The sequence below is a fragment of the Chiroxiphia lanceolata genome, chromosome 2 (assembly GCF_009829145.1).
Source record: "Chiroxiphia lanceolata isolate bChiLan1 chromosome 2, bChiLan1.pri, whole genome shotgun sequence".
Taxonomy (NCBI): Eukaryota; Metazoa; Chordata; class Aves; order Passeriformes; family Pipridae; genus Chiroxiphia; species Chiroxiphia lanceolata.
The window spans coordinates 28,129,284-28,155,508 of NC_045638.1; the positions used below are offsets into that span (position 1 = coordinate 28,129,284).

Here is a 26,225-nt window from a genome sequence, read left to right on the forward strand (position 1 = left end):
TGATAATAAAATAAAATCTTTATTTTTAATAGATGGACAAAACAGACCCAAAACCAGACAGTATTTTCCTGAAATGCATGGGCACTATTGAATACAACACAAATGAAGTCAAAACATATATATCTATATTATGCTTCCTATCTGCTTCATTAAGTATAGTCTTAATATAACATTTCTGACACAGACAAAAATATACTTTTTTTTTAACAACAGCCACAAATACTGCCCTGATTAATAGCAGACTTACAATAACTTACTAACTGCACATGGAACTTGATCAATACAGTTGAAGGGCAGAAGGAAAAATGAATAACAGTTTTTTTCCTATGATACTTTTATTTGAAATCCTAAATTCTTGTACTATATGAAAATAAAAGACTAAATCTGACTTTTACTTTATTTGATCCACTTAATGTTTACATTCAGTTCAGGTTCACAAAAGTATTTTTTATTTATAATACATATACCATCCCATTTGGACAAATATAGATGAAATCATAACTTTTTTGACATGTCAGCTATGTTTTTAACCTTGATTTTATGAAAACATCTCATGCAAAAGAGGTAAAAATCCCTGTCAAATAAATGTTATTCACAAATGCTAAGAACATGAAAATAAAATGCGTGATTGTGATATGAATATTTTACCTAGACATTGAAGGCTCACAAACAACAACTTCAGTGTCTGAAAATGAGCTGTTTGCTTCACTGATTATAGATCCAATTTTCTGCACAGTACTACTGTCTACAAATTGTAGAAGTGGAGAAGGAGTGTCTGATAATTCCTCTGAAAATAAAATCTACTTGAAAAATCACATCTTGTTGGCATTTTGCTTGTGGAAGTAACTTAGTTGTATTTTGTTCCTTTTTTTTTTTTAAACCCACATCTGTCAATCACAGATGTAGCCTTTGGTTATATGAACAGCTCCATACAAATTTAATGGCAGGAAAGCTGAACTAAGGTAACTAAAACCTATAAACAGACTTTGCACGGGGCTATTTAGTTTAGCTTTTGTAGTTATCCCATCCACTGTGCAGCCCACCACTGCAACCATGGCAGGCATTGCTGGACTTGCACAAAGACACACAAACAGAATTGGTACGTCGAAAGCAGAGTTAGGGTCACAGGATAAACAGATCACTTCTCTCCTTTGCATGATAAAGCTTCCATGGTATGCTATATGAAAAAGTGCAATAACTTTTCAGTCTCTGCAGAGAGTACTGAAAAACTTTATTGGAACCATTTTTCACACGGGGAATGCGTAGTTCCATCTGGGCAGGAATATTGTGCAAAACCACATCAATTTAAAAAATTTTCTATAGGATAAAAATGTAAAATATTCTAATAATGTCGAAAGCACCTGGGTTGAAATTTTTGGACTAACACCTTTATTTTTTTCACTTACCTTTTTTTGAGCATTATAGAAACATTTACATTTTTATCGCAACAAGAGAATACAAAAGAAAAAGATTTTTATTTTTCCATCAAAATGTCTCAATATAAAAATGCTGCAATATTCGAAGCATCTGGCCACTATGTAGTTTCTCATATTAAATTCTAGCAATTCCTGGACAAAACTTAGGTAAGAGAATATTTTTTTAGGAAGACCTAGAGGTGAGTGTAAAATGGAATTCTCTAACTTGGAACTGCAGCATAAGGCATTGGCTGTGTAAGCAGGCAAAGCTGTGGCTTGATATGTTCTTGTAAGAAGGGATTTAGGCTAGAGGATTTGGGTAGGAAATGGACAATAATTCAGCAGTGGCTCTGTTCTCCCCCTCTTTTTCCTATACAATCTCTTTTCTCATCTCTCCGCTGTAGTTCATGGGGGAACGAATACTGCTGGGTTTATGTTTGGTTTGTGATACCCAGCACCCTGAATTTTGTAGTCGGCTTGTTCACTCACCTTGCAGGAATTATTCATTTCTTTGCTATATTGGCTCTTGTGGGTTTTTAGTGCAGATCCTGATTTTGATTCCCTCCACCCAGAGCACACTCAATATTTGTTAGCACAGTAGTACCGCAGGTCACAATGTATATTCAGAACTGAGATGCAGTGTTATTTTTAAATGCAGTGCAAGGAAAAATAATCAACATATCTAAAATTAATTTTTTCTACATATAAAATATATATATGCCGTTAAGACTCCACAAAAGGAGCAAAAACATACCTAAGAATTCAGCCTTGTGAAAGCTTATGTCAACACTGAATGCACAAGTTGATGGCTTCTTCCTTTAGCAGCAAAACCTATTCTTACATCTACTACCCTCTAGTATAGCTCCTCGTGCTGTGAGTGTTAAAAAAAGAAATTTCAGCAGTGACCAGCAAGACGAGGATGTCTGGATTTCAATGGAACATTTTGTGTCATGCGCAGAGTTTAAAAAGAATTATTGGAGCATAACTCTTAACTGTACAGAAATCTAGCTACTAGAGCTCCCACTGTGAAAGGCACGTACCAATGGGGAAAGACACAATCATCTTGGCCGTGGGCAAATGGAAACGATGTTGCGTGTTCCCTGCCAGCCAGGGCAAAGACAGGAGAGGCCTCATCTCCCTGCTTTGCTGCCTTTGGCCATTCATGAGCGAAGTCTTGTCAGCATCCGGCCACTGCTGATGCTCCGCAGCATTACTGTGATGGCCAGGAGGACAGACAGTAATGAAGGAGTCCAGCATTTAGTGGAAGACACCACTGTGACTTTCACTATGCTTGTGGTTTCAGCTTTCCTCTGACTTCCTCTCCAAGCTGCTTTCAGAGGCAGACACTTAACAGGTGTGGAAAGCTGTCCAACAAGCCTGTGTTTTGAAAAATTTTTGAGAAAGAGTGATTTTCTATGGAAAATCTACACTTTCCAGAGTAATCCCAGCAAGACCACACCAAAAGACTTTTCGATAACTTAGAGAAGACTTTTTTCAATATGTGAAAATGTCTTTTCAAGCCTTCTTGACTCTCCTTACTTTTCAATATTTATTCCATTGGTGCAGTTGCTTGGTTTCAGAGTGCTTTACTCAGTTTTCATTTTGATGATAACTCAAGATAAGACTTCTTTTCTCAACATTGAAAATTTCTATCTAGTTTATCAGTTTTTTTTAATAAGAATTATTTTTAACAAGCTGAATTTCAACTCCAACTATTGCTTTAAGAATTTTTGAGACAGCCACTAACCACAAGAAAACAAAGAATACCTATATTAACACACTTTGCTTAGGGTTGTCTTGCATTAGGTACAACAGAATTTTAAACTGGTGAATTAATTTTAACTTTTTTAAAATTAATATATGATTTTTAGCACTCCCGTAAGGTATTTATTACTATTTGTGCATTTTGCTGTCTCATACAAATAATAAAATACTAGATTGTGTTATTTAAATTTCTTTATGAGAAAAAAAATGACCAGACCAAAACTCCAGGGAAGTTATCTATCTGTCTTTGCTCAAGCAACTAGCTCTTTAGTGATAAATCACTTCCAGCTGTGACAATATATTTTCACTTAATACCAATAAAATGTTGACTGATAATATTTCAGAGTGACTGTATTATAATCTCTTCATATGATATCCTAGCTAAATAGCTGTTGCACATTTTCTGCTACATGTATTTTCAATTGTAAATATTTTTTTAATTGCACAGTATATAGTTCTGGGTGCAAAGAATGGGATCTGAGTGTATATTTTGGTAAAAGCTCTATGAACTAATCCAACATGTTAGATAATAACAGAAAAGAGTTTCTCTCATGCTCCTGCTCCTAGAAACAACTTGAATGTGCAGCGGTATTTTATTCCCAATTCTTCTTTTTCTTCTGATAAAATGCCTCTTACTATTCTTTGTAGAATATCCTGTTTCTCGTTATTTTGCCTGTGGCTACCAGATTTTTTTAATTATCTTCAGTGTTGGACAGCTCTGGACTCGAATCAACGTAGTTGAAGGCTTCCTTGTTTGTGAAAGTTGAGCTCAAAGTTAGACTGTGTCGTGGATTCACAGGTGCAAGTTCATTTAGTACAATATTGTCACTTTTTACAAGAGTCGCTTTGTCCATGTGTTCTCTACTGTACCTGGCAACAACAGCATCAAGGAAGTCCAGCTTTGGTGGCAAAGTCCCACTTTCAAATAAGTATTTGGCTAAGTAAGAGACCATAACATTAGTAACGAAGGAGGTGAGCATAGCAAGTGTTTTAAATGGGAATCGCTGGACATAGATATTATTATCATCTTGATACCAGCCAGGATAGTAGATCAAGGGCTGAAGGTAGAGGTACGGTTCTCCTCCAGTTATTCTGAGAACAAGGCCAAATAAGTATCCTGCAATGGCACCATAGGTGTTGGTTCCTTTAATAAATAACACACACAGGAGCTGGGGGAATATGATGATATATACGAGGTCAGAGCTGAGGTACCACAGGCCGTACACTGATGAAGCCAGCAGTGCCATTGCTGTTGCTGATGCTCCAAACAGAAGAACAGTGATTCTCATGACCCACACAATTTCCCTGTCTGAAGCCTGCAAAAGAAGGGCAGTGTTAGGTGTTTTTTTTCATGATGAGACATGTATGCCTACATTTATGCACAGTTAATATAAGATGCTGCACTGTAAGAGGAAATTTTGCATGATTCATTCAGTAATATTTACAAAGTCATATCTCTATCTCCACCTCAAACTCAGGAAAAAAAATCCCAAGGGTTATGGTTGCCATTCCAAAAGTCATTAATTTTTGAACACAAGGGAAAATTTGAGAATGTGTCAAAGAGAAAAAATAAAAGTGTTAGAAATAACCATTAGAAAGAAACACAAATGGCTCAACTAGAAAAATAACTGTCAGCATCAGAATTTCTTCTTCTCCATTTCCTAAGAAAAGCTCCAACTCACTAGACCATTTTGTTGTCAAATGACTTCCTGATAAATGAATAATTAGAAAAAATGTCTCATTTTGTTAAGGATTTAAGTAAGACTTATGATGCAGTGATAATAATTAGCTCTTTGGATAAACTGCAGTGCCATGAAAACTCTTGAAAGCTGCTCTTCCCAAGCTGGCTTTTTACCTCCATCATCAGTCACAACCATAAATATTTTTATGACTTTCAGTTTGTTCAATAAACTGTTAGGAACTAAATGACATCCTTTTCCTAGTCACAGGCAGGAACATGAAAGAGGTGTTTCATTAGGAAATTACACCATAGTCAATCATCTAAAATTTTCTCTAAAAATAGAAACAAAAATGTTATCTCACATTTTGCCGAAAGGAAAGCTGGTAAATGTTCCGAGCAAACATAGAACTTGCTGATAAAATTGAAGAATCAGCTGAGGACATCACTGCAGCAGACACAGCGCCGAGGCCAAAGAATGAGATATAGACTGGGCAAAGGTACTGGAGCACGATCGGTAAAATCATATCTGCTTCTTTTTTACTCTTGGGGTCAGGGACACCATAATCAGTCTGGTTCCAAGCTACAATATGGACACAGGTATGTTATTAGTAACATTAGTGGTCATCGGCTACAGCATCGCTTGAATTCATTTGTAGTGAGCTATTCATATTGCCACACGTTCATTCACATTCAATACCCAAACTGTTACCAGGGTCAGACCAATACTTTTCAGAGAGACAGCATCCCACTGATTTCTGTTAGGCAGATTTAATTCTGCTCAGCATTTTTTCTTATCTCTAAAATAAGTCTCACCAACAGCCTGGGGTTATCCAGTAGAAAGTTTAATATTAAAACTTTGCAATGCTTGTAAATGTAATTTTCTTCAAAACAAATCTGGTGTCCATGTCCCTTAGTGATGTGTTTAACTACCCTCTTGGATTACAGACATGGCTCAAAGCCATGTGTTAAACATTTCTATCAGTTTAGCTACAAGGTCACTGTGATGGGGACAACTCTCACTATGACAAAGGTCTTGACAAGGATATTTTGGTCAAGATAAGAAATTCCTGATAAATCACAGAATCATTTATGTTGGAAAAGACCTTTGAGATCATTGAGTCCAACTGTCAGCCTAGCACTGCAAAGACCATCGCTAAATCATGACCCCAAATCCCGTATCTACACGTCTTTTAAAGACCTCCAGGGATGATGAATACACGCTGCGCAGCCTGCTCCAAACAAGCCTGCTTGACAAACCATTTGGTGAAGAAATTTTTCCTAATATCCAATCTACACCTCCCCTGGTGCAACTCAAGGCCATTTCTTCTCATCCTGTCACTTGTTACTTGGGAGAAGAGACTTCATTATAACCTCTGCACTTCGTTATAACCTCCTTTCAGGTAGTTCTAGAGAGCAATATTGTCTCCCCTCAGACTCCTTTTCTGCAGGCTAAACAATCCCAGCTCCCTCAGTCACTCACCATTATTACTGTTAGGACCAAATAAAAGTATCACAATCTAACTCAAACACTGAATAGAGATATTATGTCTGTAGATACCTATAATGTGCAAAATGATTTCATTTCACCCACTGGGGTAGGAGCAATTTCCTTTTGGAGAAATATTCTATACTGTTATTTTTATGTGCAGTTTCCTACCCATAAAGAAGTCATGAGCTGATTAACAGTGCCACCTGATTACCTAACCTATACGTCACCTATATCTAACATAAGCTTTGTTTTCTCAAACTTACTGCACTATTCATTTTACATTTATTTTACTACTGATTTTTAATCATTTACCTGTAGATGCTCCAATTGCACCAATGAGTACTGCAGGAATAGCCATCACGAGACAGCCAAAAGCAGCCAGGAATGACAGAACTTGAGCATATGTGGCAGAAGATGAGGAAAGAACTCGCTGGAAATATGCTTGCCATGGTATTCCTCCTAATGTCTGCAAACACAACAGGCAGAATGCTGTCATTGGGAGCTAACTGGATTTTTTTGCTATCACCATATAGAAAGCATGTAGAAGCATCACTTGAATGCTGAAAGCCATGTTGCTACTTTTTAATTTATTTAGCCAGCAATAACTGCAACTTTCATTCTCACAAGAAATGTCAAACCTGTGTAAATCCACTTAAATCCCATTCTTTTAGACAAATTATTTTTTTGTATGATTAGAAGCAACACTTTGTGCTCACATAGTCTCTGTAACCCCCAAATACTTAATAAAGTCTTATGAAAAGTTATAAAATACTATTGTCGTATTTCATATTTGAAGAATTTGTCTCCAATACCCTTCTCCCATCAAAATTAGATTGGACTCTCCGATAGGATTTGAAAGCAAGAGTTTATCTTCCTTTGCGAATGCATGTGGTCATTTGAACAAGGCAAGATGTTCTGTATACAGTGAACTCACCCACTGCCTTAAGCAAATACAATAAAAATAGAAATTGAAGACAGAGTAGTAAAAGCAAGTTTTCTTTTATGGTAGAAACCCTTATCTTTTATTTCTTCACTGTTATATAACAGTGAAGATCTTGATGAGACAAAATTATTTCTGCAAAATACGACACAGGAGAGTATTAGCAAATGTTAAAAAACCAAGTTCTTACAATTCTGTCTTGAGAGCAGGATTTGAATTGTCTCCACTAAATAAAAAAGTGTCTGTTACTAAACAGCATGGAAACAAAACCAAGCAAAGTGCTCACTAACTGGACACTGTCCAGTTCTACACACTAAACGAGGTAGGAGGCATTTGGAGCAAATATTGTGTATACAGGTGTTTCATGTATGTTTTATGCACATATAGGGACTAATGTAATGTTTCACAGATAAATCTGGTTTTGACGTGCTATTTATGATTGTTTTCCTTTGCTGCCTTAATAATCCTTTAACAAAGCTTTCCAAGGATGTGTAAATTTCTTGAGCTATAATGAAACAAACAAGGTGAAAAGAAAATGTGTCACAATTTGGCAACATCAGAGCTTTTCTTTGGTCATCAACAGAAATGAAACCTTCAGGTTTACCAGAGAGAATACAGCTACTTGAGCTAATGCCATACTTTGGATCTCTGAGAGAAAGCTGGATAAAATAACTTATTTTAATAGCCCAATTATCAGAAAACCCTAAAGATTTTTTATTGAGATGATTTAAAAAAAAGACAGAGAAGGTAATCCCGAAGTACAATATGATAATAAAACCAGCTCAGATTTGCATTGGGACACTGAGAATGGAAAATGTTGGCATGTGTTTCTAGATCTTCTAATGGAAAGTACTTAATAACCATTGATCCCACGTGTAATACATAGTTATTAAATAACAAAAGCCCTTGGTTCATTCTGGGATGTGTGCATGTATGAATTCATCCATCCTGCCATCCATCTCTGCACAGCTTTTTCTACTTCACCTGTACCTAAGGCATATTTGATCATTTGTATAACATATTTATTGCCTTCTGCAATATATAAATTCCTCTGCCAACAATGACATCAGTTAAGTATTAGCTGCACACTTTTATTTAATTTTAACATGTCAACTCTTTCAGCCTGATGATATCTAAATTGCATTCCTGGCAATGATGACTGATATGTCACTGAAATCATTCAAATGTGCAGAAAGATTGAGCAGGAGTCAAGAGGGTTTCAGTTTGCTGGAAACTCTTAACTAAGCTCTATTACTTTCAGTTGTCACAGTAACACAGTGTGAATGTATAAATGCTTCATTCCTTCATACAAGTCACCACTTACCAGTAAAAAGAAATTGTCCAACCACGTGTAAATGTCAAGTGAGTTGATAGATCCAAGCCAAGGTGCTTGGTACACCTGGTGCACAGCTGTGAGCCCAATGTCTGTTACTGCAGGATGGGACATCGCAAAGGGGACACTGATCCACTGTAACCAAAGAGAAACACTCTGTTCGTGTCTAAAGAAGACATTCTAAATTTGTGAAATGTTGATATTAACCCTGATCTAGTTTTCTTCTTCTTGCACGCTACAGATTGAATGCCAAACTGCCACACTGACTTGCAGTAAAGTCAAGTTATGTGCTGGAGGAACATCTCTGAAATCCAGAGAGCTTGGTAGTGGATAGCTTACGCCTCTCCTGGAGACTGTGAGAAGAGAATTAATCAATGTAAATCACAAAATCAGCAGGGAAGATATATTTATACATCTTCGTTTTATTTTCCCTGAACTCCTCATATATTCTTTACACTCTTTCCTGGACCAGACAGTAGAGAAATATTTACATATAAACTTGCATGTAATAGCATCAGGATTTGCCAGTTTACAAGCATGAGACATCACACCTGAAGGCTTGGGAATTTGTTAGTAATTCAGTACAAAACTATATCATGACAAGAGATATCAAAAGAGATACAAAACTATATCATGACAAGATCAAACTCTCATTAGCCCAGTGTTACATCACTTTTCTGCCTTGAGGGTGTTTTCTTGGGATCTCCTGACCATTTTCAGTCTCTCTCTTTTTTATCTAGGCCAAAAAAACCTTTCCCAAAGACAGTTTCTGCCAGAAGGTCCATTTCCTTCTCCAACTGACTTTTTGTGCATTTACTTGCCAACTCGTTTTGCAATGGTATAACTCCCTTTCTATGGAGGAGAAAATCAGCAGCTCCTACTGAGATGAAAATCAGGCTTTGTGCTATATGGGCTAGACCATCACGAGCGTAGCATCCTTAAGAATCCAATGATATCCAAAACCACACAGATTGCTCCAATTCAACTGATCACAGTTAAGTATATGGGGTCAACAGGAGCAAGGAAGGGAAAAATCAAACATCTTTCTCTAATTTGTTGCACAATTACTGCAATAATGTATGAAGAATATTTTGCAGCACTGCCTGTTATTCTGGCAGTTTAACACACACAGTAGGATTCTGTTCTGCTACATGTTAAACTTCAATTTAAGCAGTTGGGCAGAAAGATTCCCTTCTCACTCCATGCTTGAGCTTTTCTGTGAAAGTTCACCAAAATGTTTCAACTGCCTCCAAGATATTTTGAGGGAAAAATAAATATATTTTCAAAATTAATGGATATTAATACTGTTCTTACTGAGAAATTAATGGGGAACAAGGATGTCAAAGGATTTTTTTATTCTCATTTCTGAATCTCAAACATGTCCGACTGATGAGCTTCTGAACAGCTGTAGTTTGACCATACTCCACTGGGATTTTCAGTGGGGTAAATCTCTGAAAGTCTATCTGGACTCTGCATGCCACAACCCAGGATTTAGTAGGTATTGTATTGCAAATGCATTATGAGCTTTCGTAAGCCATTCCAGTTCTTGACAGTAACCTAGCTTTTCGTGGTCTCGAGGACTACCTTTACAGTAGTAAATAAAACAAATCAAGACACTTTCTCTGGCCCTGCAGTTCACTGGCATGTCATGGTTTATATCCATACATTTAGACTCCTTTTCCTGGAAAAAATGACAAACCTCAACTGTTTCGGGGAATTATTTGAGAAAATAGAGAGTACAGAATGGGGAATTAATAATACAGATGAGATGAAGAGTCAGTAAATAGTGGGGATACAGTCAAGGAAAGTCTCACCAGGCAAGATAAAGACAAAGAGATGAGAACTCTAGATGTGGATACAAGAGAGTGAGGAAGGTAGAAGAGACACTACATGAGATTGTAAAGAGAAAACCAAGGATGTACATATGGCTGGGGTAGAGGTTATTGAAACATATGGAAGAAGCTGTGTCTGAAATGAGGAGTCAGGGTAGGGAACAGAAGTGATTACAACAAGTGTTTCCTCCTGGGTAAGGAGCAGGAGAGAAACCAGACATTAGAGGAATCAGCAGTAAAGCTCTGCACCAATGGGAATAAAAACTGCTCCAGGGCCTGCAGGAGAAGCTGGGATAAGTGTAACTGTGCCATCTTCTGCTGTGACATCTACTGTGAAAGTATTCCATCTCATCTAAAACTGCCTGACCTAGAGCATGACCATTTAGATACCGAGTCTTCCAGCCTCATTGATGACACTCTCAAGTTCATGAATGTGGTTTATTCTACAGTTGTATTATTATTGATTATTTCAAATGGGAAATTACATAAAGAGCCCAACCTGAACTGAAAGAACACTATAAAGCTACAGATCCACCCATTTAGAAGACTGCTATACAACCTTCATTTGCTTTTTCCTGTCTGTCAGTTTCATGCTGATTTTAATGTTGTTATTCCCATGGGATCAGTGTCTTTAGCACTTCAGACGTTGATCTCACTGAAGAAGCATTTTGATTTATCTAAAATGTTGGGAATTTTTGTAATGCATTCCATCTGTAGAAAATGAATGTTTCACAAATATTAACCTTCATGTTAGGGAAGAAGACAGTATTTTCCTTACTGTATAGGTGAAGAACAGAGGTATGAGGAAAGAAGATCTGGAATAACTTCTCATTTGACTTGGCCAGCTGGAACTTTGATTTGCTTTTTCAGGTTATTTAGCACCATTTCCATTAAGTCAGTTACAAGAGGGAACGCTCAGCATTTCTGCAAGTAAGGCCATAGCCCTCACAGTAAGATACCACAGAGTGAGGACACACACAGAGCTGGTTAGTGACCACCTGTGCAAGTACTGGGTAAACCAATTTCCCTAGAGCTGCACAAGAACTCTGCTGAAAGTACAGAAAGAACTCCAGGTCCCCAAAGTGCTGTTTGGCTCCTTCACACTGAGCCACCTCATTTATTTTAGGCTATCTCAGTTCTCTGCACACCTGTGACTATCTATTACTGCCACTGGCAAACAAAGACAGCAGCTGCTTTGATTGCACCCTAGTGATCTGGGTCCTGTTACATTGGTGGTTTTCAGTGTGGGTCTTAAAGAACAGCACTAAATAAAAGGCTGCCCACTATCATTAGCAGCTGATTCATACTACCATATTAAAACAGCCAAGACAGCCAGTAAAACCTCTTGTGTTATGGTCACCAAGGATGGTGGAGGGAAATGAGGAAAAACCCAAGAAAGTTAGCTAAGTTAACAGGAGGTTAACTAAGCTGCATGAGTAGGTAACAACCAGAGAAAAGAGAGGCAGGAGAGTATCAGCTCTGCAGGTCCAATGCCAGTGTTTCAGGCATAGGACTGCTTCCTATGTCTAATGCTTTCTTCCAGTGCCTGTGTCACAGTCCCATGGACAGACAGGGAAGGAGTCAGCTCCAGTCCTATTCGTAGGAAAAAAAGCCAAAGAAACAGACCTCTTGGGCAACATTATTTTCGAAGCACAGACTGTACCTTAAGGCAAATGCAGACTCTTAAAGTCAGGCTCCACTGCGAGTGGAGATATTCCTTTTCCATGCTTTCAGTGAAGAAAGTTCCAAAACTAAAACTGAGCAATAGGTCTCAGCAATCATCTTAATGCTCAGGGCAAAATTCTCAACAAAAAAGGAAAAAGAGCACCAAACTTACCAGTCCCAGGAAGATGCAGAAAAGCTGAACTACATCGGTGTAGGCCACAGAATAAAGCCCACCCACAAGTGTGTACATAGTTGCAATCAGGGCAGAAATAATAACTGAAATATTGACGTTAATGTCAATGATCACACTTATAGTTGCACCTAAGGGGAAAAACAAAGTACTGTGTGTTAGTGTAAGTCTGATGAGAAGGTACACCTTTGTTAAGTTGCATATATAGGTGCTGGTCTGACACTTAATAACAGTACTAACATATTCCCCCCTCTGCACACCCCTTTCTGCACCTTTGAAGGGAGTGGTAAAAGGGATGCTCCTGTTGGTCCAACTTTAACATCTGTCATTTTGCAGGTTCTTAAGAAAATGAGGACGGAAGGGTCCCAACAGCCCTTCCTTACAGTGCTCAAGCTCTGTAAGGACTACACTCTCTTGTTCTGCCTGGGGAAAAGCAGCTATGCACAGACAGCTGAAGGCCACATGGGAGCAAGTGTATCTTTGCAGTAAAGGCTTTTCTTGGGGATGTTTGCTGCATCCCATTTATGCTGTGAGTTAGCTCCTTTTGGCCACGGAAGGAACGGTAGAGGAGGCATCTGCTAAAATGTCCACTGACATTTTTAAAGTGCTCTTGAATTTTTTATGTGGGACAAAAGTGGGTTTCTTTGCAAACTGCAAAATCCATCCTGAACTTTTCCAAGCATTAGCAAGCAGATTTCATTTGTAGAAAGCAAATCGCAATGTTGAGCTGACCACAAAACAGCTCATAGAATCAAAGAGTTGCTGACACTGAAGAACACCTGCAAGGATTGTCTCTTCCAAGTCCCCACGCAAGCAGTGTCAGACGAAGCGGGTTGCTCAGGATCACGTTCAGTCAGGTCTTGACTATCCATAAGGGTGGAGACTCCACAGCTTCTCTGTGCAGTCTGTGACAGTGGTTGATCTCTCACATTGTTAAAAAAAAGAAAGTTTCTTTAAATTTAAACAGAATGTCATGTAGTTCTTTTTGTACCTATTTCCTCTTGTCCTATCTTTGGGCAACACAGATATGAGCCTGTCTCCAGCTTCTTTATCCCAAATAAATAAATAAATATAAAATCAGGTATTTATGCAGATGGATAAGTTCCCCCTGAGCCTTGCCTTTTACAGGCTGAAAAGCCCCACCTCTCCAGTCTTTCTTTGTATACCAGATACCCCAGTCCCTTAATAGTCTTTGTTGCTCTTCAGTAGTGTCTCTCTGGTATGGCCACATCTCTTGTATCAGGGAGCACTGGATCCAGTACTCCAAATGTGCTCTCAACCTGCTGGCAACGGTCCTTCCAGTGCAGTCCAGTATGGCATTGGCTTTCTTTGACACAAGTTCACATTGCTGGATAATGGTCAGCTTCATAGACTCCCAGGTCCTAGCTGCAAACATGGTTTCCAGCTGGTTAACGTCCAGCCCGTACCAGAACATCAGGTTTTACCTTCCCAGGTACATGGTTTACCATTTCTTTTTGTTGAGCTTCATGAGGATCCTGTTGGCCCAGTTCTGCAGCTTCTTGAGATCCTTCTGAAATGCATTACAACTACCTGGCCTATTAGCAACTCCTTACCATTTTTTATTTTCTTCAAACTAGCCAAGGATGCAATTGGTCCCATCAGCAAGGTCATTAATAAAAACATTGCATAATATAGGAGTCATTGCATAATATAGGACCTCTGGGATGGACAATTGGTGACTGGCCACCTGGTGGCAGCCAGGACCATGAACTTCACCATCTCATGAACACTGCAGCCAACTCTGCCTCTGACCTTCACGCCCTTAACTAGTTCTTCCTTGTCTGTAGGCAACTGGTTCAACAGAGCACCTTCCTTCATCAGCTCCCTGATCATTTGTGTGAGGAAGCTGTTAGTGCACTCAACAAACCTCCTGAATAGCTTGTGTCCTCCTGCATTGCCCTTGCAGCAGCTGTCAGAATGGTTATACATCTCTCTTAGATGTATTAACTATTTCAAGTGATTGTAATGTTTTAAAACCATGCTAAAAAATTCCTCTCCTTCTAATTAGGATGATTTAAATGAAACATCTCGCAACAACTTTTAGGCCTTGCAGTTATTGTAGATGAATATTCTGGAGCACATATTTGGAAGAGTTCTGGCTACAGAAGACAACATGATGTGTGATATATATTAGAGTTTCTGGGAGCTGACAGGTGTGTTTTTTGCTGTACAGTGAGACTTCAAAGTTCATGTGCTTAAGGGTAACAAGCTCAGACCTCTTTCACAAGTTGTAAGACCTGCTTCCCTTCTCCAGCCCTGCCAAGCAAGGAGTCATGATGAAGATCAAGTAGTGAAGAGCACTGGGATTAAACATTCATCAATGAGGACAGGTGTGCAAATCAGGAGAGATAAAAATTAGTCACAGAATAGTTAAATCAAAATCTTCAATGACCTTCATAATCCTTAACTGTCAGCTGCTAATATAAATCTAGAAAGGCACTCACACCACTTGCAATGAAATAAAACAGAATGGCTTGTCCTCAGTCAAAAATAATCCAAACATTCTGAGTGTTCTTCAAGTCCTATCACCTCAGTATGCAGTTTGTTCTTAGTCTTTTAAGGGTTTTGTGATGAAATTGTGGTAAACAAGCTCCCCCATTGCTTTGCAGTTCATCACAGCGCAGCTGGAGAGTACCTTCAAAGTTTATTTTTTGTTTAAAATAGCTTATGCTAGAAAGCATTACCACATGCATGTGCATTATTAGTATGATTAGCTGGTGAAAGTCAATTACTGGTGCTTCAACTCAAGGGCTTTCCCAGTTCTTGAAGGGATTGCTAATTCAGGCCTGAAATATAATTAAAACCCCTGGAAGTTGATTTTTTTTCAGGACTGGATGAGTAGTTGGGTGATTTTCTATTGAGTCATAATTTCACTAATTCTCTGAATCCTTTCTTGAATCCCAAGTATTTTCTTCATTTTGTTAAGAAGAAAGGCATTTAGAACTGAAGAATTCTTCAATTTATTGATCAGCATCTGGTTTATTTCTATTATTTGTATTATGGAAAGTTCTGTATATGTAGATCTCCTATATGCAAAGGATTATTTTGTTTAGATGCATTGGCAATGATGTTACACGTTGTTAAGGGAAATTTTGACTGGCTTCTGTGATGCCAGTGGTGTAAAAGAAAAGATGGGTCAGATAATACAAAAGGGGCACTTGGATTCACTCACATCACTCTCACAATCAAAGGTAATTTTTTGCTAAATCTTTTCATGCTCTTTGAAGAGGGAATGTGAAAGGTATGTGAAAACAATTAGATATCTTGCACATCTTTCCATTATCAAAATAATTAATGGGGTGCCATTACTGGATTTAATTACTAGTTAGCATGGGTCTTAGAACTGTCACACTCTAAATCATTTGGCTTGAATAGTTAGCATTTGAAGCCAGAATTTTAATGCATTTCTGATATTCCTAATATTTTCTACCTGTGATAAATTAATATTTATACTGCTTATTCCTTACCTAAGGCAGAGAAGATGGCAGCAGCCCAAAACATTTCTCCCATTAAAGCTGGAATAAACAGTAGTCCTCCCATCCTTTTTCCATAAAGCTGCTGAAAAGGGTCTAGCATTGTCACATAGCCTTTGGATCGCATGGGTTTTGCAAAAAAAAGGCCACCTGCAAAGAAAAACAGTATAACACACCAGCTGCAGTTTAGAAATGCATTGCTATTAAGGCATAAAACATTCATTGTCAGTTAAGGGTACAAAAATATCAGCAATAGTGGTTTTTTTTGTTTCTTTCTTTGTTTTTTTTAAAGTAAAAAGTACAGTTAAAATATCCTCTGGGAACTCTTATCTTACATCTGTCTACAGAGTTACTTAAACACACCCTTCCTGCCCATTAATACCTATAGTCTGATAACAAAAAATAAATTTTTTTCTTATTTTGTCTGGTTCAGTTTATGTTATCTGCCATTATGGATGCTGTTGGAGTTTTGTCTCATTTTGCATCAGCCTAAGGTAATGCCTTTCTACCTAATCCTGTTGATTCTTAGAGCAGAATCCAGCATGAATTTTCATACAGCCCTACTCTAAAAATAAAACTGTCTGAGATTCCTGGATCAGAAGCACAAGTTCACATGTGGTTTAGTGTATACATAGCAAAACTGATTCTTTCAGGACAATTCAAATTTATTATGTATGCTTAAAACAACCTTATTACACCTTCAGGGTAGGTCAGAGCTGGGCTCTGCAGATGTCAGTTTTCCTGAATATTTGTCATACACTTATTTCACTTATGTATGTTCAGGAATTTTGCTGTATCACAATTCTGCTCCACCTGGCTTGTATGTGGGCTGGATATGTACATAAATGTGCAAAGGCCTCCCATCCTAAAATTCTTTCTGGCTTGGGAAAAAAAAAAAAGGACATACCTCAGTAAAGCTGAAAGATCACTTGTATGGAAACCTGTTTAGTTGAGATCTGCATGACTATAACTAAGTAGACTTCTACCGCAGTAAAACTGCTATATAAGATCCAATAAAAAAATGGTAAACCAGTCAGTTCCCAATAAAATCTACTGTACATTATTTGGCAACCCTTAATTAGGTTCTTTATCACAAGATATGTAATGTATTCATCCTATTGTGCAGAAGATTTTCTACATTTCTATGTATTGCCTTTTATCACTCATATTTCTTCATTACATTAGGTTCCCTGAACAGAAGGTACTGGCTTAACAATCATAATTTATACTGCTTATGTGAACACTGTCTTTAGGTGGATAGATGCAGAAACTCTCCAGCATCTTTTACTATACTTGGATTAGTAATGGATCCCTTTGCTATTCTACTTGTTATGCCATAATTACAATAGACAATTAAAGAAGAAAAACAAAAGAGTCACTGGTATTATAATCTATTACGGTGTTCAAACATCTGTCAAAAGAAATAGGAGATATTGCAACTTTTTAAGCTAAATTGATTGAAAAATTAGGAAAAGTGGTATGGAGAACAACACTGAACAAACAGGGAGATTATATAAATTTTAAATCCTTCCAGTCTGAAGCAATAATATTTCTCCTAGAATTTGATTTATAATTTTGATTATTTATTTTTCTAAAGAAGAATAAGCACTCCTTCACTCAAAACTTCATGTACAGCTCATGCCTACAGAAATGCTTTCCTCTCTGTGCTCAGCAGAGAGATCTATGGTCCCGTGATACAGACTTCTTCACTCTGCAGTAGCTATTGTAATTTCCAGGAAAACAAGTCTGGATATCTAAAAACAGCTGGAAATGAGCAGAGAGGCTAACTCAACCCCTTCTGGACTACTATTAATTTGTGTCAATTCTACAAAGGCTGAGAGTCAGCAAGATGCTTGTGACTACAATCCTAACAACCAGTTAAAGGCATCGATGGATCATGACCATCGTTACCTCATAATGACATAAACCGGTCTCTGGCCAGACAACCACTGTTATTATTTTCCTTACAGGAAATAGAGCTGTTCTCAGGGATGGGAACCACTATCAGAACTGGAGCTGGTGTGCACATACCAGAGAGGAACATCTATGATGGGTAAAGCTTCTGCCTGGGAAGAAAGGATAACCGGGACAGGCCATTGGAAAGCATTTTCAAGGGGAAAAAAAGAATGAGGAGGGAAAACAAGTGTATAGGAAGAAAAAAAAATACTGTGAAAGAAGGTCTGGATAAGCAACCAAAGGAAATAAAGGGACAGATTAGGTGGGAAAACCATGAGAAAAGACTCAGAATAGACTGAGAGGTCAAGTAATATTGGAAAAGCTAGTTAAAGGCACATTAAAGGAACATGAAAAACAGGATCTTTTTTGTAATAACACACTTTTTAAACACTTGCATCATTACTGCAGCATTAAAAATTATAATGCTGTCTGTGTTTTACACTCTGACCTTGCATGTGGCAGGATTGTGCATTTGTATTTTGACATATGATTTAGAGTTTTGTACTGCAATTAAGAGGATGCATGGTCCAATTTTAAGGAAATAATCTGGTTATACTACAGACTTCCTACACAAAATTAGAAAAGTTACATAGATTCTTGGTGAAGATCTGTATAAGCACTTTCCTAACCTGAAAGGATTTCTGTCTTTCTCGAATTCCAAGATTATAGGTGCCCTGATTCCTGGGCACCTGGGTCATGATACAGATCATGCAGGCATTCAAAGAAAACCCAAATATATAAAACTTGGTATATGTAATTTAAATACTCCCTCCCCCCCAAAGGACAATATGATTGTAATAATCAAATAGGTCTTGACAAGGAGTCCAGGAGACTTAAGATATCAAACTATTTATAGTTATCTTCTGTTTTCTTTGCAATAGCTAAATGTACCGGCAGAAGGGATCCAGTTTACGTCAGCATCCTTTTATCAGACCCTAGTTGTTTCATCTGACATAATGAACTTTTCATCAGAACTGTTTAAACTGAGAAACTATTAGTTTTAGTCTTTGCTTACCTAAAATCAGGCTAAGGGAATATCCAATAGGTGCCTGAGCCCAAGCTAGACCATAGCCTGGGACATATACAGCTTCTGCTGTTCCATTGATGTAACCACCTCCTACCCATGTGGCTGAAAAGGAAGAGATGGAAAAGTCTTTAATGTACACAAAGAAAGAAAAGCTCACACATTGTATAATGAAATTGTCATTACTTATAATACTGTTATTTTTTATTACTTATACTGTACAAGTGCCAGGCACAGCATCATTCTATAAAAGGCAGCCCTAATTTGAACTTACAGCTTAAGCATATGAAAAAAGAAGTCAGATGGAACTGAGGCAATCATCAAAGTGTCTAAGTCTCTGTATAGTCAGTGAAGGTGTGAGGGCTGAGTCCCCCACTACTTATTTTCCATTACTATTCTCTTTGTGTTAGTCCAAATGAAGGAGAGATGTAAGGGGGAATCTGAAGAAGAACAATAAACACACAGTGAAAAAGTCATCCCAGCTGGGAAAACTCAAAGAATTTAAATTAGGTAAGAGTTTAATGAATGTGTAATTTATTTGGGCCTTCATGAAAAAAAAAATTGCCCTTAAAACCTTGCTGAATATTAAAATTGTTGTTACATGAAGTACATTCAGTAAACTCTGAGATGTCTAAATATTTCTCTACAGGGTTGTGTTGCTTTTTTGTTGCTCTGTGAATTCTAAACAGTGAGTAATTTATTTTTGTTCTTCCTGAAGACATATTCATGCTATCTGCAATATTTCTGATTTTCTCTCTCTCTCTAAAAAGCAGTCTTTTTAATATACCAATCACTGACACTTAATGAATTCATTCTTTGCCTTTAAGGGAAGTTTCTATACTTGACAATTTGGGATCTACAATATGTATGAGAGAAAAACTCCAACATAGAAATGTTTTGCGATTACATCTGCAAAAATATTTCATAACAAATCGCGTAATAAGGTTTATCTCTTCCTGTTTGCAGATTCCATGCAAAAATTTTTGATTATGTCTAATGTATACTGGTAAGTTTTAAGAATCTAGGTTTGTAGTTTGAACAAAGGCAGACAGATCATTACAAGTCCTAGCTTTTTGTAATTCTGTTTTGATTTGTGTCAGAAACCTTTACTTTCTCATATAAAAGTAGCTCAGGCTTTCTTTGTAAACAGTCACAATTGTTAGAAATGTATTTTCCTTAAACATTCTTCACAATTTTCTCATCATCCACCATCAAACAAGCAAACTTGATTTTGTGTTTAAGACAAAAAATTAGACAGAAACACAAATGAAGAAAATTAAATAAAATTCCCTCAGAAATTTAATTAAAATCTAAATTACCACTCTTTTCCACTTAACTGTGATATTTCCCAAGTAATACCAGAGGGTATTTTGCTGAATTTCACCATGGCTTTAGAAACAAAGATCTCTAGGGATGGGGCATTCACAACTTTCCTGGGCAACCTGTTCCAGTGCTTCATCACCCTCACACTAAAGAATTTCTTCCTAATATCTATCTAAATCTATTCTCCTTCCATTTAAAACCGTTACCCCTCATCCTATCACTACATGCCCTGATAAAAAGTCCCTCTCCACCTTTCTTGTAAGACCCCTTTAGGTACTGCAAGGCTGCTATGAGGTCTGCACAGATCTCTCTCTTCTCTGGGCTAAACAACCCCAACTCTCTCAGGCTGTCCTCTTACAGAGGGTGCTTCAGCCCTGTGATCATCTTTGTGGCCCTCCTCTGGACTCATTTCCACAGGCCCAAATCTTTCTTATGCTGGAGACCCCAGAACTGAACACGTTAACCCAGTTGGAGTCTCATCAGAGAAGAGCCGAAGGACCTGCTGGCCACACTTCTTTTGGTGCAGCCCAGGATGTGATGAGCTTTTTGAGCTGTGAGTGCACATTGTTGGCTCATATTCAGTCTTTCATTTGCCAGTATCAAGTTATTCTCAACAGGATTGCTCTTAATCCACTCATCAACCAGCCTGTAAGCATGTTTGGGTTTGCCCCAATCCAGGTGGAGCACCTTAAACTTGGTCTACCACAGGCCCATCTTGAAAAGCCTGTCCAGATCCCTCTGCATGGCATCCCTTCCCTCTAGATTATCAACCACAGCACTCATTTTAGTGTCATCTGAAATCTTGCTGAGGGTGCACTCAATCCCACTGTCTGTGTCCCCGACAAAGATGCTGAATAGCACTGGTCCCAGTAGGAACCACTGAGGGCCACCACTTGCTACTGATCTCCACGTGGACACTGAGTTGTTGAATGTTAAGTCTGTGACTACCTGGGATGCCTATTGTGTCTCAAGCAGCAGAGGCTTATGGCATAGGTGGTAAACACCTCTATACAATATTAAAAGTAAATACTTAGGAATTATATTTGTCTCCTTCCCTGAAAATGCATGAGCACGAATTCTACATAAATGGTACTCAGTTATAGATGGGGAATAATATCCCATAGTCAATGACAGATGTCCAGCATTGCTGCAGCTGTGGTGCAAGGGGGCTTCAAGTTCCAGCAATGATTTACCTGGGCTTGCTACAGAGGTGGCAGTTGTTTTGCCAAGTGCACTTGGATGCTATGCCTAGCTGCCTCATTTTCTTTCGGAGAAGAAAAAGTCAACTCCTTTCTGTGTGATGTTGCAGAGGTCATTGCTCTCCCCTGGCTGGGGACAGGAACAGTGTCCTGCAGGCAGATATTACATAAGGTGGCATGGAGAATTCAGCCTTTATTTTTAATTTCTTGATTTCTGGATTGGAGTTTGAAAAATAGCTGCTGATCAATTTTCCTGTGCACACGACTGTATTGAAACATCTGTCAAGGACCACAGAGCTCTACAAAGGTTCTATATGTCTTCTTCTGAGGGGGTGAATGGGTAGTCAGCACATACATTGACATAAATAAATACATTAGAAGCAGAATAATGGGATGGGATTTCAACCTGGGATATTAATTTTCTGATACTCAGTTTGCTAAGCCACAATTTAAAGTTAGTTTAATACCTTTATTTTTGGTGAAATTATTTTTTTTTAATCATAAATTGGACAAAAGGAATATAATGTTTAGTAATCTATGGAAGCATTCATGTGGTAATCTATTTTAATCTTCTCTTTGTCTGCCATCTGAAGAACCAAAAAACGCAGCAAATCCCAACATGCATTTAAAACATGCACCCTATCAGACAAATACTGAGGATGTGAAGTGCAATTCTGCTCCTAGTTCTTATGAGGCACACAGAAGTTGATCTCAGACTTCTTTACATATATTGATATATATCAGAAAGCCAGATATTTTGGCACTTCTTTGGGAATGATCCACTGATCGTCTGACCGCTCAAATTATTTCATAAACTCATCAAGTTCTGTAAAATGAAAATCCTGACCCAAGGATTACAACAAAATATAATGTTGTAACGTTTATTTTTTTTTTCTTGTGGAAAGATACATAGGTTTATCCAACTAAAATGAAAAAATTACATCAATAGATTATTACCTTTTGGGTCATGTTTGCGAGCATTTGGTCATGTCATGTCTAATATTTCCTTTGGGTTTTAAACTCAATCACCAAAATCAAAGTAGACTCAAGTTTGTTGCAGTCTTAATTCTTCTTAAGAATTTAATTCACAAAATAAGGAAGCCTAATATTTAATGCAACATTTTATCTATAATTATGTAAAAATCATACACATTAAATGCATATCTTCTATGGTAAGGTGTTAGTTCATTTTAATATGAGCTGCTGTGATCCATCCACAATTCAACCTTTTCACTCTGTTTTCATAGTTGCAGACACACTCAACTTTCAACAGGCTTTGTGTTCAGTATTTCAGTAGCTAGTTGATACAGCTACTTCTTCAGGATCATAGAGTATATTTAAATATATCCATAGCTGCTACTCATAGGTAGTGCTTTAAGATTTTTTCAATGCTGTTTAGAGATACAACTATAATTACTCAGGAATCTTGAGCTTGATGCTTATGCTCCGAACTGTATTTCAAATTTATAGGCTACGTGCTGTCATCCTCCCAACCAAGTAGTCCTGGAAACTGCTACTACTTCTGTAGCCAATATCCATGGAACATTGTAGTGTTTGTCTCAGGAAAGACAGAATTAGGCCTTATCTCAAGGTGCTTCACGTCCATACAAACAATATTCTTTCTGGGGATCTTTAAAAAAAAAGTCTTGTTTTCCTCTTTCAGGGTAGGTTTTGCTTTTTAGTTCGTATTTAGATAATTAAACCAGTAGAATATAAAGACAACGTTGGGATACTCCTGTATCTTTGTTTGCAAGGTGCCATTTCTGCATCTATCATTTTTTAAGGAGCAAAGTATACCCCTGAATAATGTGACCATTTTGTAAAAATTATAAATCTGTAAAAAATATTGCATATTTTGATCAGCTTACTTTCATAATTGTTTTATTATGACTTTACAAATTGAGTGTCCCAAACACCCTCACTGAAACAAAACTCGGACTAACCCCTGGTTCAGGAGATTTGTGCCCACGTCTAGCTTCATGTGCCAGGCGTGGCTCCCTGCAACTGAAAGTGCAGTTTAGTTGCCATTTCAAGCTTTAATTGCCATATCTAATGAAGGCGCAGGAGAGACAGTGTGTAAACCCTGACAGTATAAAATCCATGACAGTTTTAGCTACACGGAGGCTTTGGGATAAGTTGGACGTTCTACTGCAGAGATGAGATACTGTGCCATCCCTAGAGCTTCCACAAAACAGAATAAGCATGTGTGGATGTGAATTGTGGTGGCTGTAGTAATTGCCTGCAAATAGGAAGCCCCTGTTCAAGTCTCATCTGTGCTTCAGCTGTTACGCAAAGTGCTCCTGTAAAATAGGATTGAGGAGACCAGAATTTGTGTCTTCTTCATGCAAAACCATTAGACCACTTCTGTGGGGTGTGCCTTGTTTTATCTCCACTCCCTCTATCTAATGTTTACTGTTTTGTGAAAACCAATATTTCTGCAAAATATTTTTGTTTCAGTGCTCTTGAGAATATTTCATTCAGCAGAAAGCAGTCCAATCTGTTCTTGTTAGGAGTAATCTCATCATATCTTATGCTTCAGTAGCTGATGTGATACAGTAAATAGTGATACAGTGATAGTGATGCAGTAAATTATAGGAAAGTGCAAAAAGTAGAACTGACTGTATTCAAACTTTATTGACTTTTACAAGCATTCTTTACTCAATATCTAATATTCAGTCTTTGAATGAGCAAAATGCCCCTGCAAAAGGCTGAGAATTTATCTAGATTAAAGAACGCAGAATTTTGACCCAAGTTTTACGTGGCTCTTCCTTATTAAATAACTCTGAAAGCAGAGTAGGGGAAAAACTGCAAAACATAAATACAACTTGATAAATTCAATTTGACAATTGAAAGGGCTTTGCCTGCATAGGATTTAGAATAAATTAAAAAAAAAAAGGCATGATTAAAAATTCAATAGCCTAAATAAAAATAGTGTGCTAATTTACTGTTCTTATAACGCCTTTTTGTTCCAATACCATAATGTAAGTTTTGAGATTTTGGACTGCATTGTGAATATCTTAATTACCCAGGGAAGGCAGCTGGTTTGACTGGCTCTGGGAAGCCAGACAGCACTGTTCACAAAATTAGTGAAGAACTCTTCATTCACCTAGGCTTTTCTTACTGATACTACTATTGATAGTAATGTATTATTTTTGCAAATTGCTGCAAAAGAAGCTGAAAGAATCCACAAAGTAAGTTTGCTGAAATGTGTAGAATTATGAGTTTGGAATCACAACAATTTTCTTTTAGAAAGTTGATTGATGTTGCACACCCTCCTCCCCACCCCCCCAGTCTTTTTCCCTATAAACTTGGTGTTACTCAGATTAAGCAAAACCAAAAATAACGCACAAATTTGGATGGCTTTAACAACAATAATTTAATACTTATTAATCTATACAAATTCCATACTTCTGTCCTGAACATATCTGATCCACAGATAAATACGGAAGCAATGAACACTAACATTAATATATTCTTCCTGTATGATTTACAAATATTTGTTGTTTTATACAGATGCTACATTTGGCAGTTCACTAAACAACTGGATAAAAAGTATATGTATTTTCTCCATTTTGCATTATTCAAAATGCAGGTTACACTTCATTCAGATGGAAAACTGACAAGTTATACACTGGCTAAGAAAAAAAAAGGAGTGTTTTTTACATACCGGTCATTGTAAATCCACCAACTAGCAAGCCAATGTCTCTTCCACCGACTATAATAGCTTCGCTGCGGTCTCCTTCACTGCCAGTGTTCTTGGTTTTCCAAGCAGCCCATATCCCTACTGCCAGGATAGCCAGGTAGAAGACAACTATGGCCACCAGTCCCTCCACATGGAAAGCCATATTGAAGTCCCAACTGTTTCTTTTATTGCAATTTCATTAAGACCTCTGGAGAGAATACAATAATAGGTCTGCTTTTAACAAACCTGACTTTTAGAATCAGTGTACAAACCCCCCTCAGATGGTTATTCCAGCGAATTTATGAAATGACAATTTCAGGTGTAATTGAGATTAATGTTACGTATGAATTAAAATGCCTGTGGAGTAACAACCAATGGTTGTAGTCTCTGATTACAAAGGGGAATGAATGATATGGCTGAAAGCTACACTATTCTTAGAAATCAGTTATTGAGCACTGATTTTTTTTTTTAGTGTCACCAAGTTCTCAGTGTCTGGAAACTCTTCAGTCAAGGAATACTTTGGTACAGGGAATAGAAGAACTTGGCCATATGGACTAATACAAAAGTCTCTAGCTTGAAGACAAGCCACAAAACTGCTTTAAGTTATATAAGAACTACAGATAAGTAGCTACAACAGCAAAATACATCTTTTACGTCTTTGTGTTGGAATGCTGAGTCTTTTCCCCCTTCTATCATCCCCCGTATTTTAAAATCTGCACTTTCTTTTTTGCAACATTCAATTGTCCAGCATGAAAAGTATCAGTCTGTTCTCTCTCGCAATCTGAGAAGCAAACGGAAAGCTTACAAGCTGTCGGACGGCAGAAATGTCGAGGTATACGAACTACAGCAGGGGGAGAACTCCCGAGCGACGCGGACAGCGGCTGCCCCGAACCAGCCTCTCCCAGAACCCCTTCCCAACCTCGGCTCGCCGCTCCGCGGTCGCTCCCGCAGGGCCGCGCCGGCGAGACCCGTCCGCGCTCCCGACGGATCCCGCGGACCATCCCTACCTACCGGGGCGCTCCGCGGAGGTGCCGCGCCCTCGTGCGCGGCCGCGCATCCCGCTCCGCGCCCGCGGCAGGACCGCCCGCCCCGCCCGCCGCCCCCGCCGTCGGGCAGGGAAGGGTGTCCGCGCCCGCCGCCCACCTGCGCTCCGCCGCCGCGCTGCCCCCGCGGGGCACGGCCGCACATCCCGCGGGGCGGTGTCGGGGCCGAGCCGCCGGGCGCTTTGCCCCCCCCGG

General features: G+C 38.3%; 1 protein-coding gene across 2 annotated transcripts; it reads right to left on the reverse strand.

Moving 5' to 3' along the window:
* On the reverse strand, positions 1–26,225 carry SLC5A7 (solute carrier family 5 member 7). 2 transcript variants are annotated; one of them, XM_032680948.1, is made up of 9 exons: positions 26,131–26,225; positions 24,973–25,193; positions 18,775–18,888; positions 15,798–15,953; positions 12,292–12,440; positions 8,614–8,757; positions 6,662–6,815; positions 5,223–5,440; positions 1–4,495 (listed from the first exon to the last, which is right to left on the reverse strand). In XM_032680948.1, exons 2-9 carry the CDS (start codon positions 25,148–25,150, stop codon positions 3,872–3,874), a joined length of 1,737 nt encoding a protein of 578 aa, XP_032536839.1. In that variant the 5' UTR covers positions 25,151–25,193; positions 26,131–26,225; the 3' UTR covers positions 1–3,871. The 2 variants fall into 2 exon arrangements, with proteins under 2 accessions (XP_032536839.1, XP_032536840.1); XM_032680949.1 differs by lacking the exon at positions 26,131–26,225 and adding an exon at positions 25,793–25,810 and having other exon boundaries at positions 24,973–25,195.

What these genes read in the sequence shown, in the direction of transcription:
- SLC5A7 (XM_032680948.1), bottom strand. Translation starts at nt 25,150, where the DNA reads ATGGCTTTCCATGTGGAGGGACTGGTGGCCATAGTTGTCTTCTACCTG. An exon ending in TGGTGGATTTACAATGACCG is followed by an intron (nt 18,889 to 24,972) that starts GTATGTAAAAAA and finishes CTTCCTTTTCAG; the next exon opens with CCACATGGGTAGGAGGTGGT. An exon ending in TTCCCTTAGCCTGATTTTAG is followed by an intron (nt 15,954 to 18,774) that starts GTAAGCAAAGAC and finishes TTTTCTTTGCAG; the next exon opens with GTGGCCTTTTTTTTGCAAAA.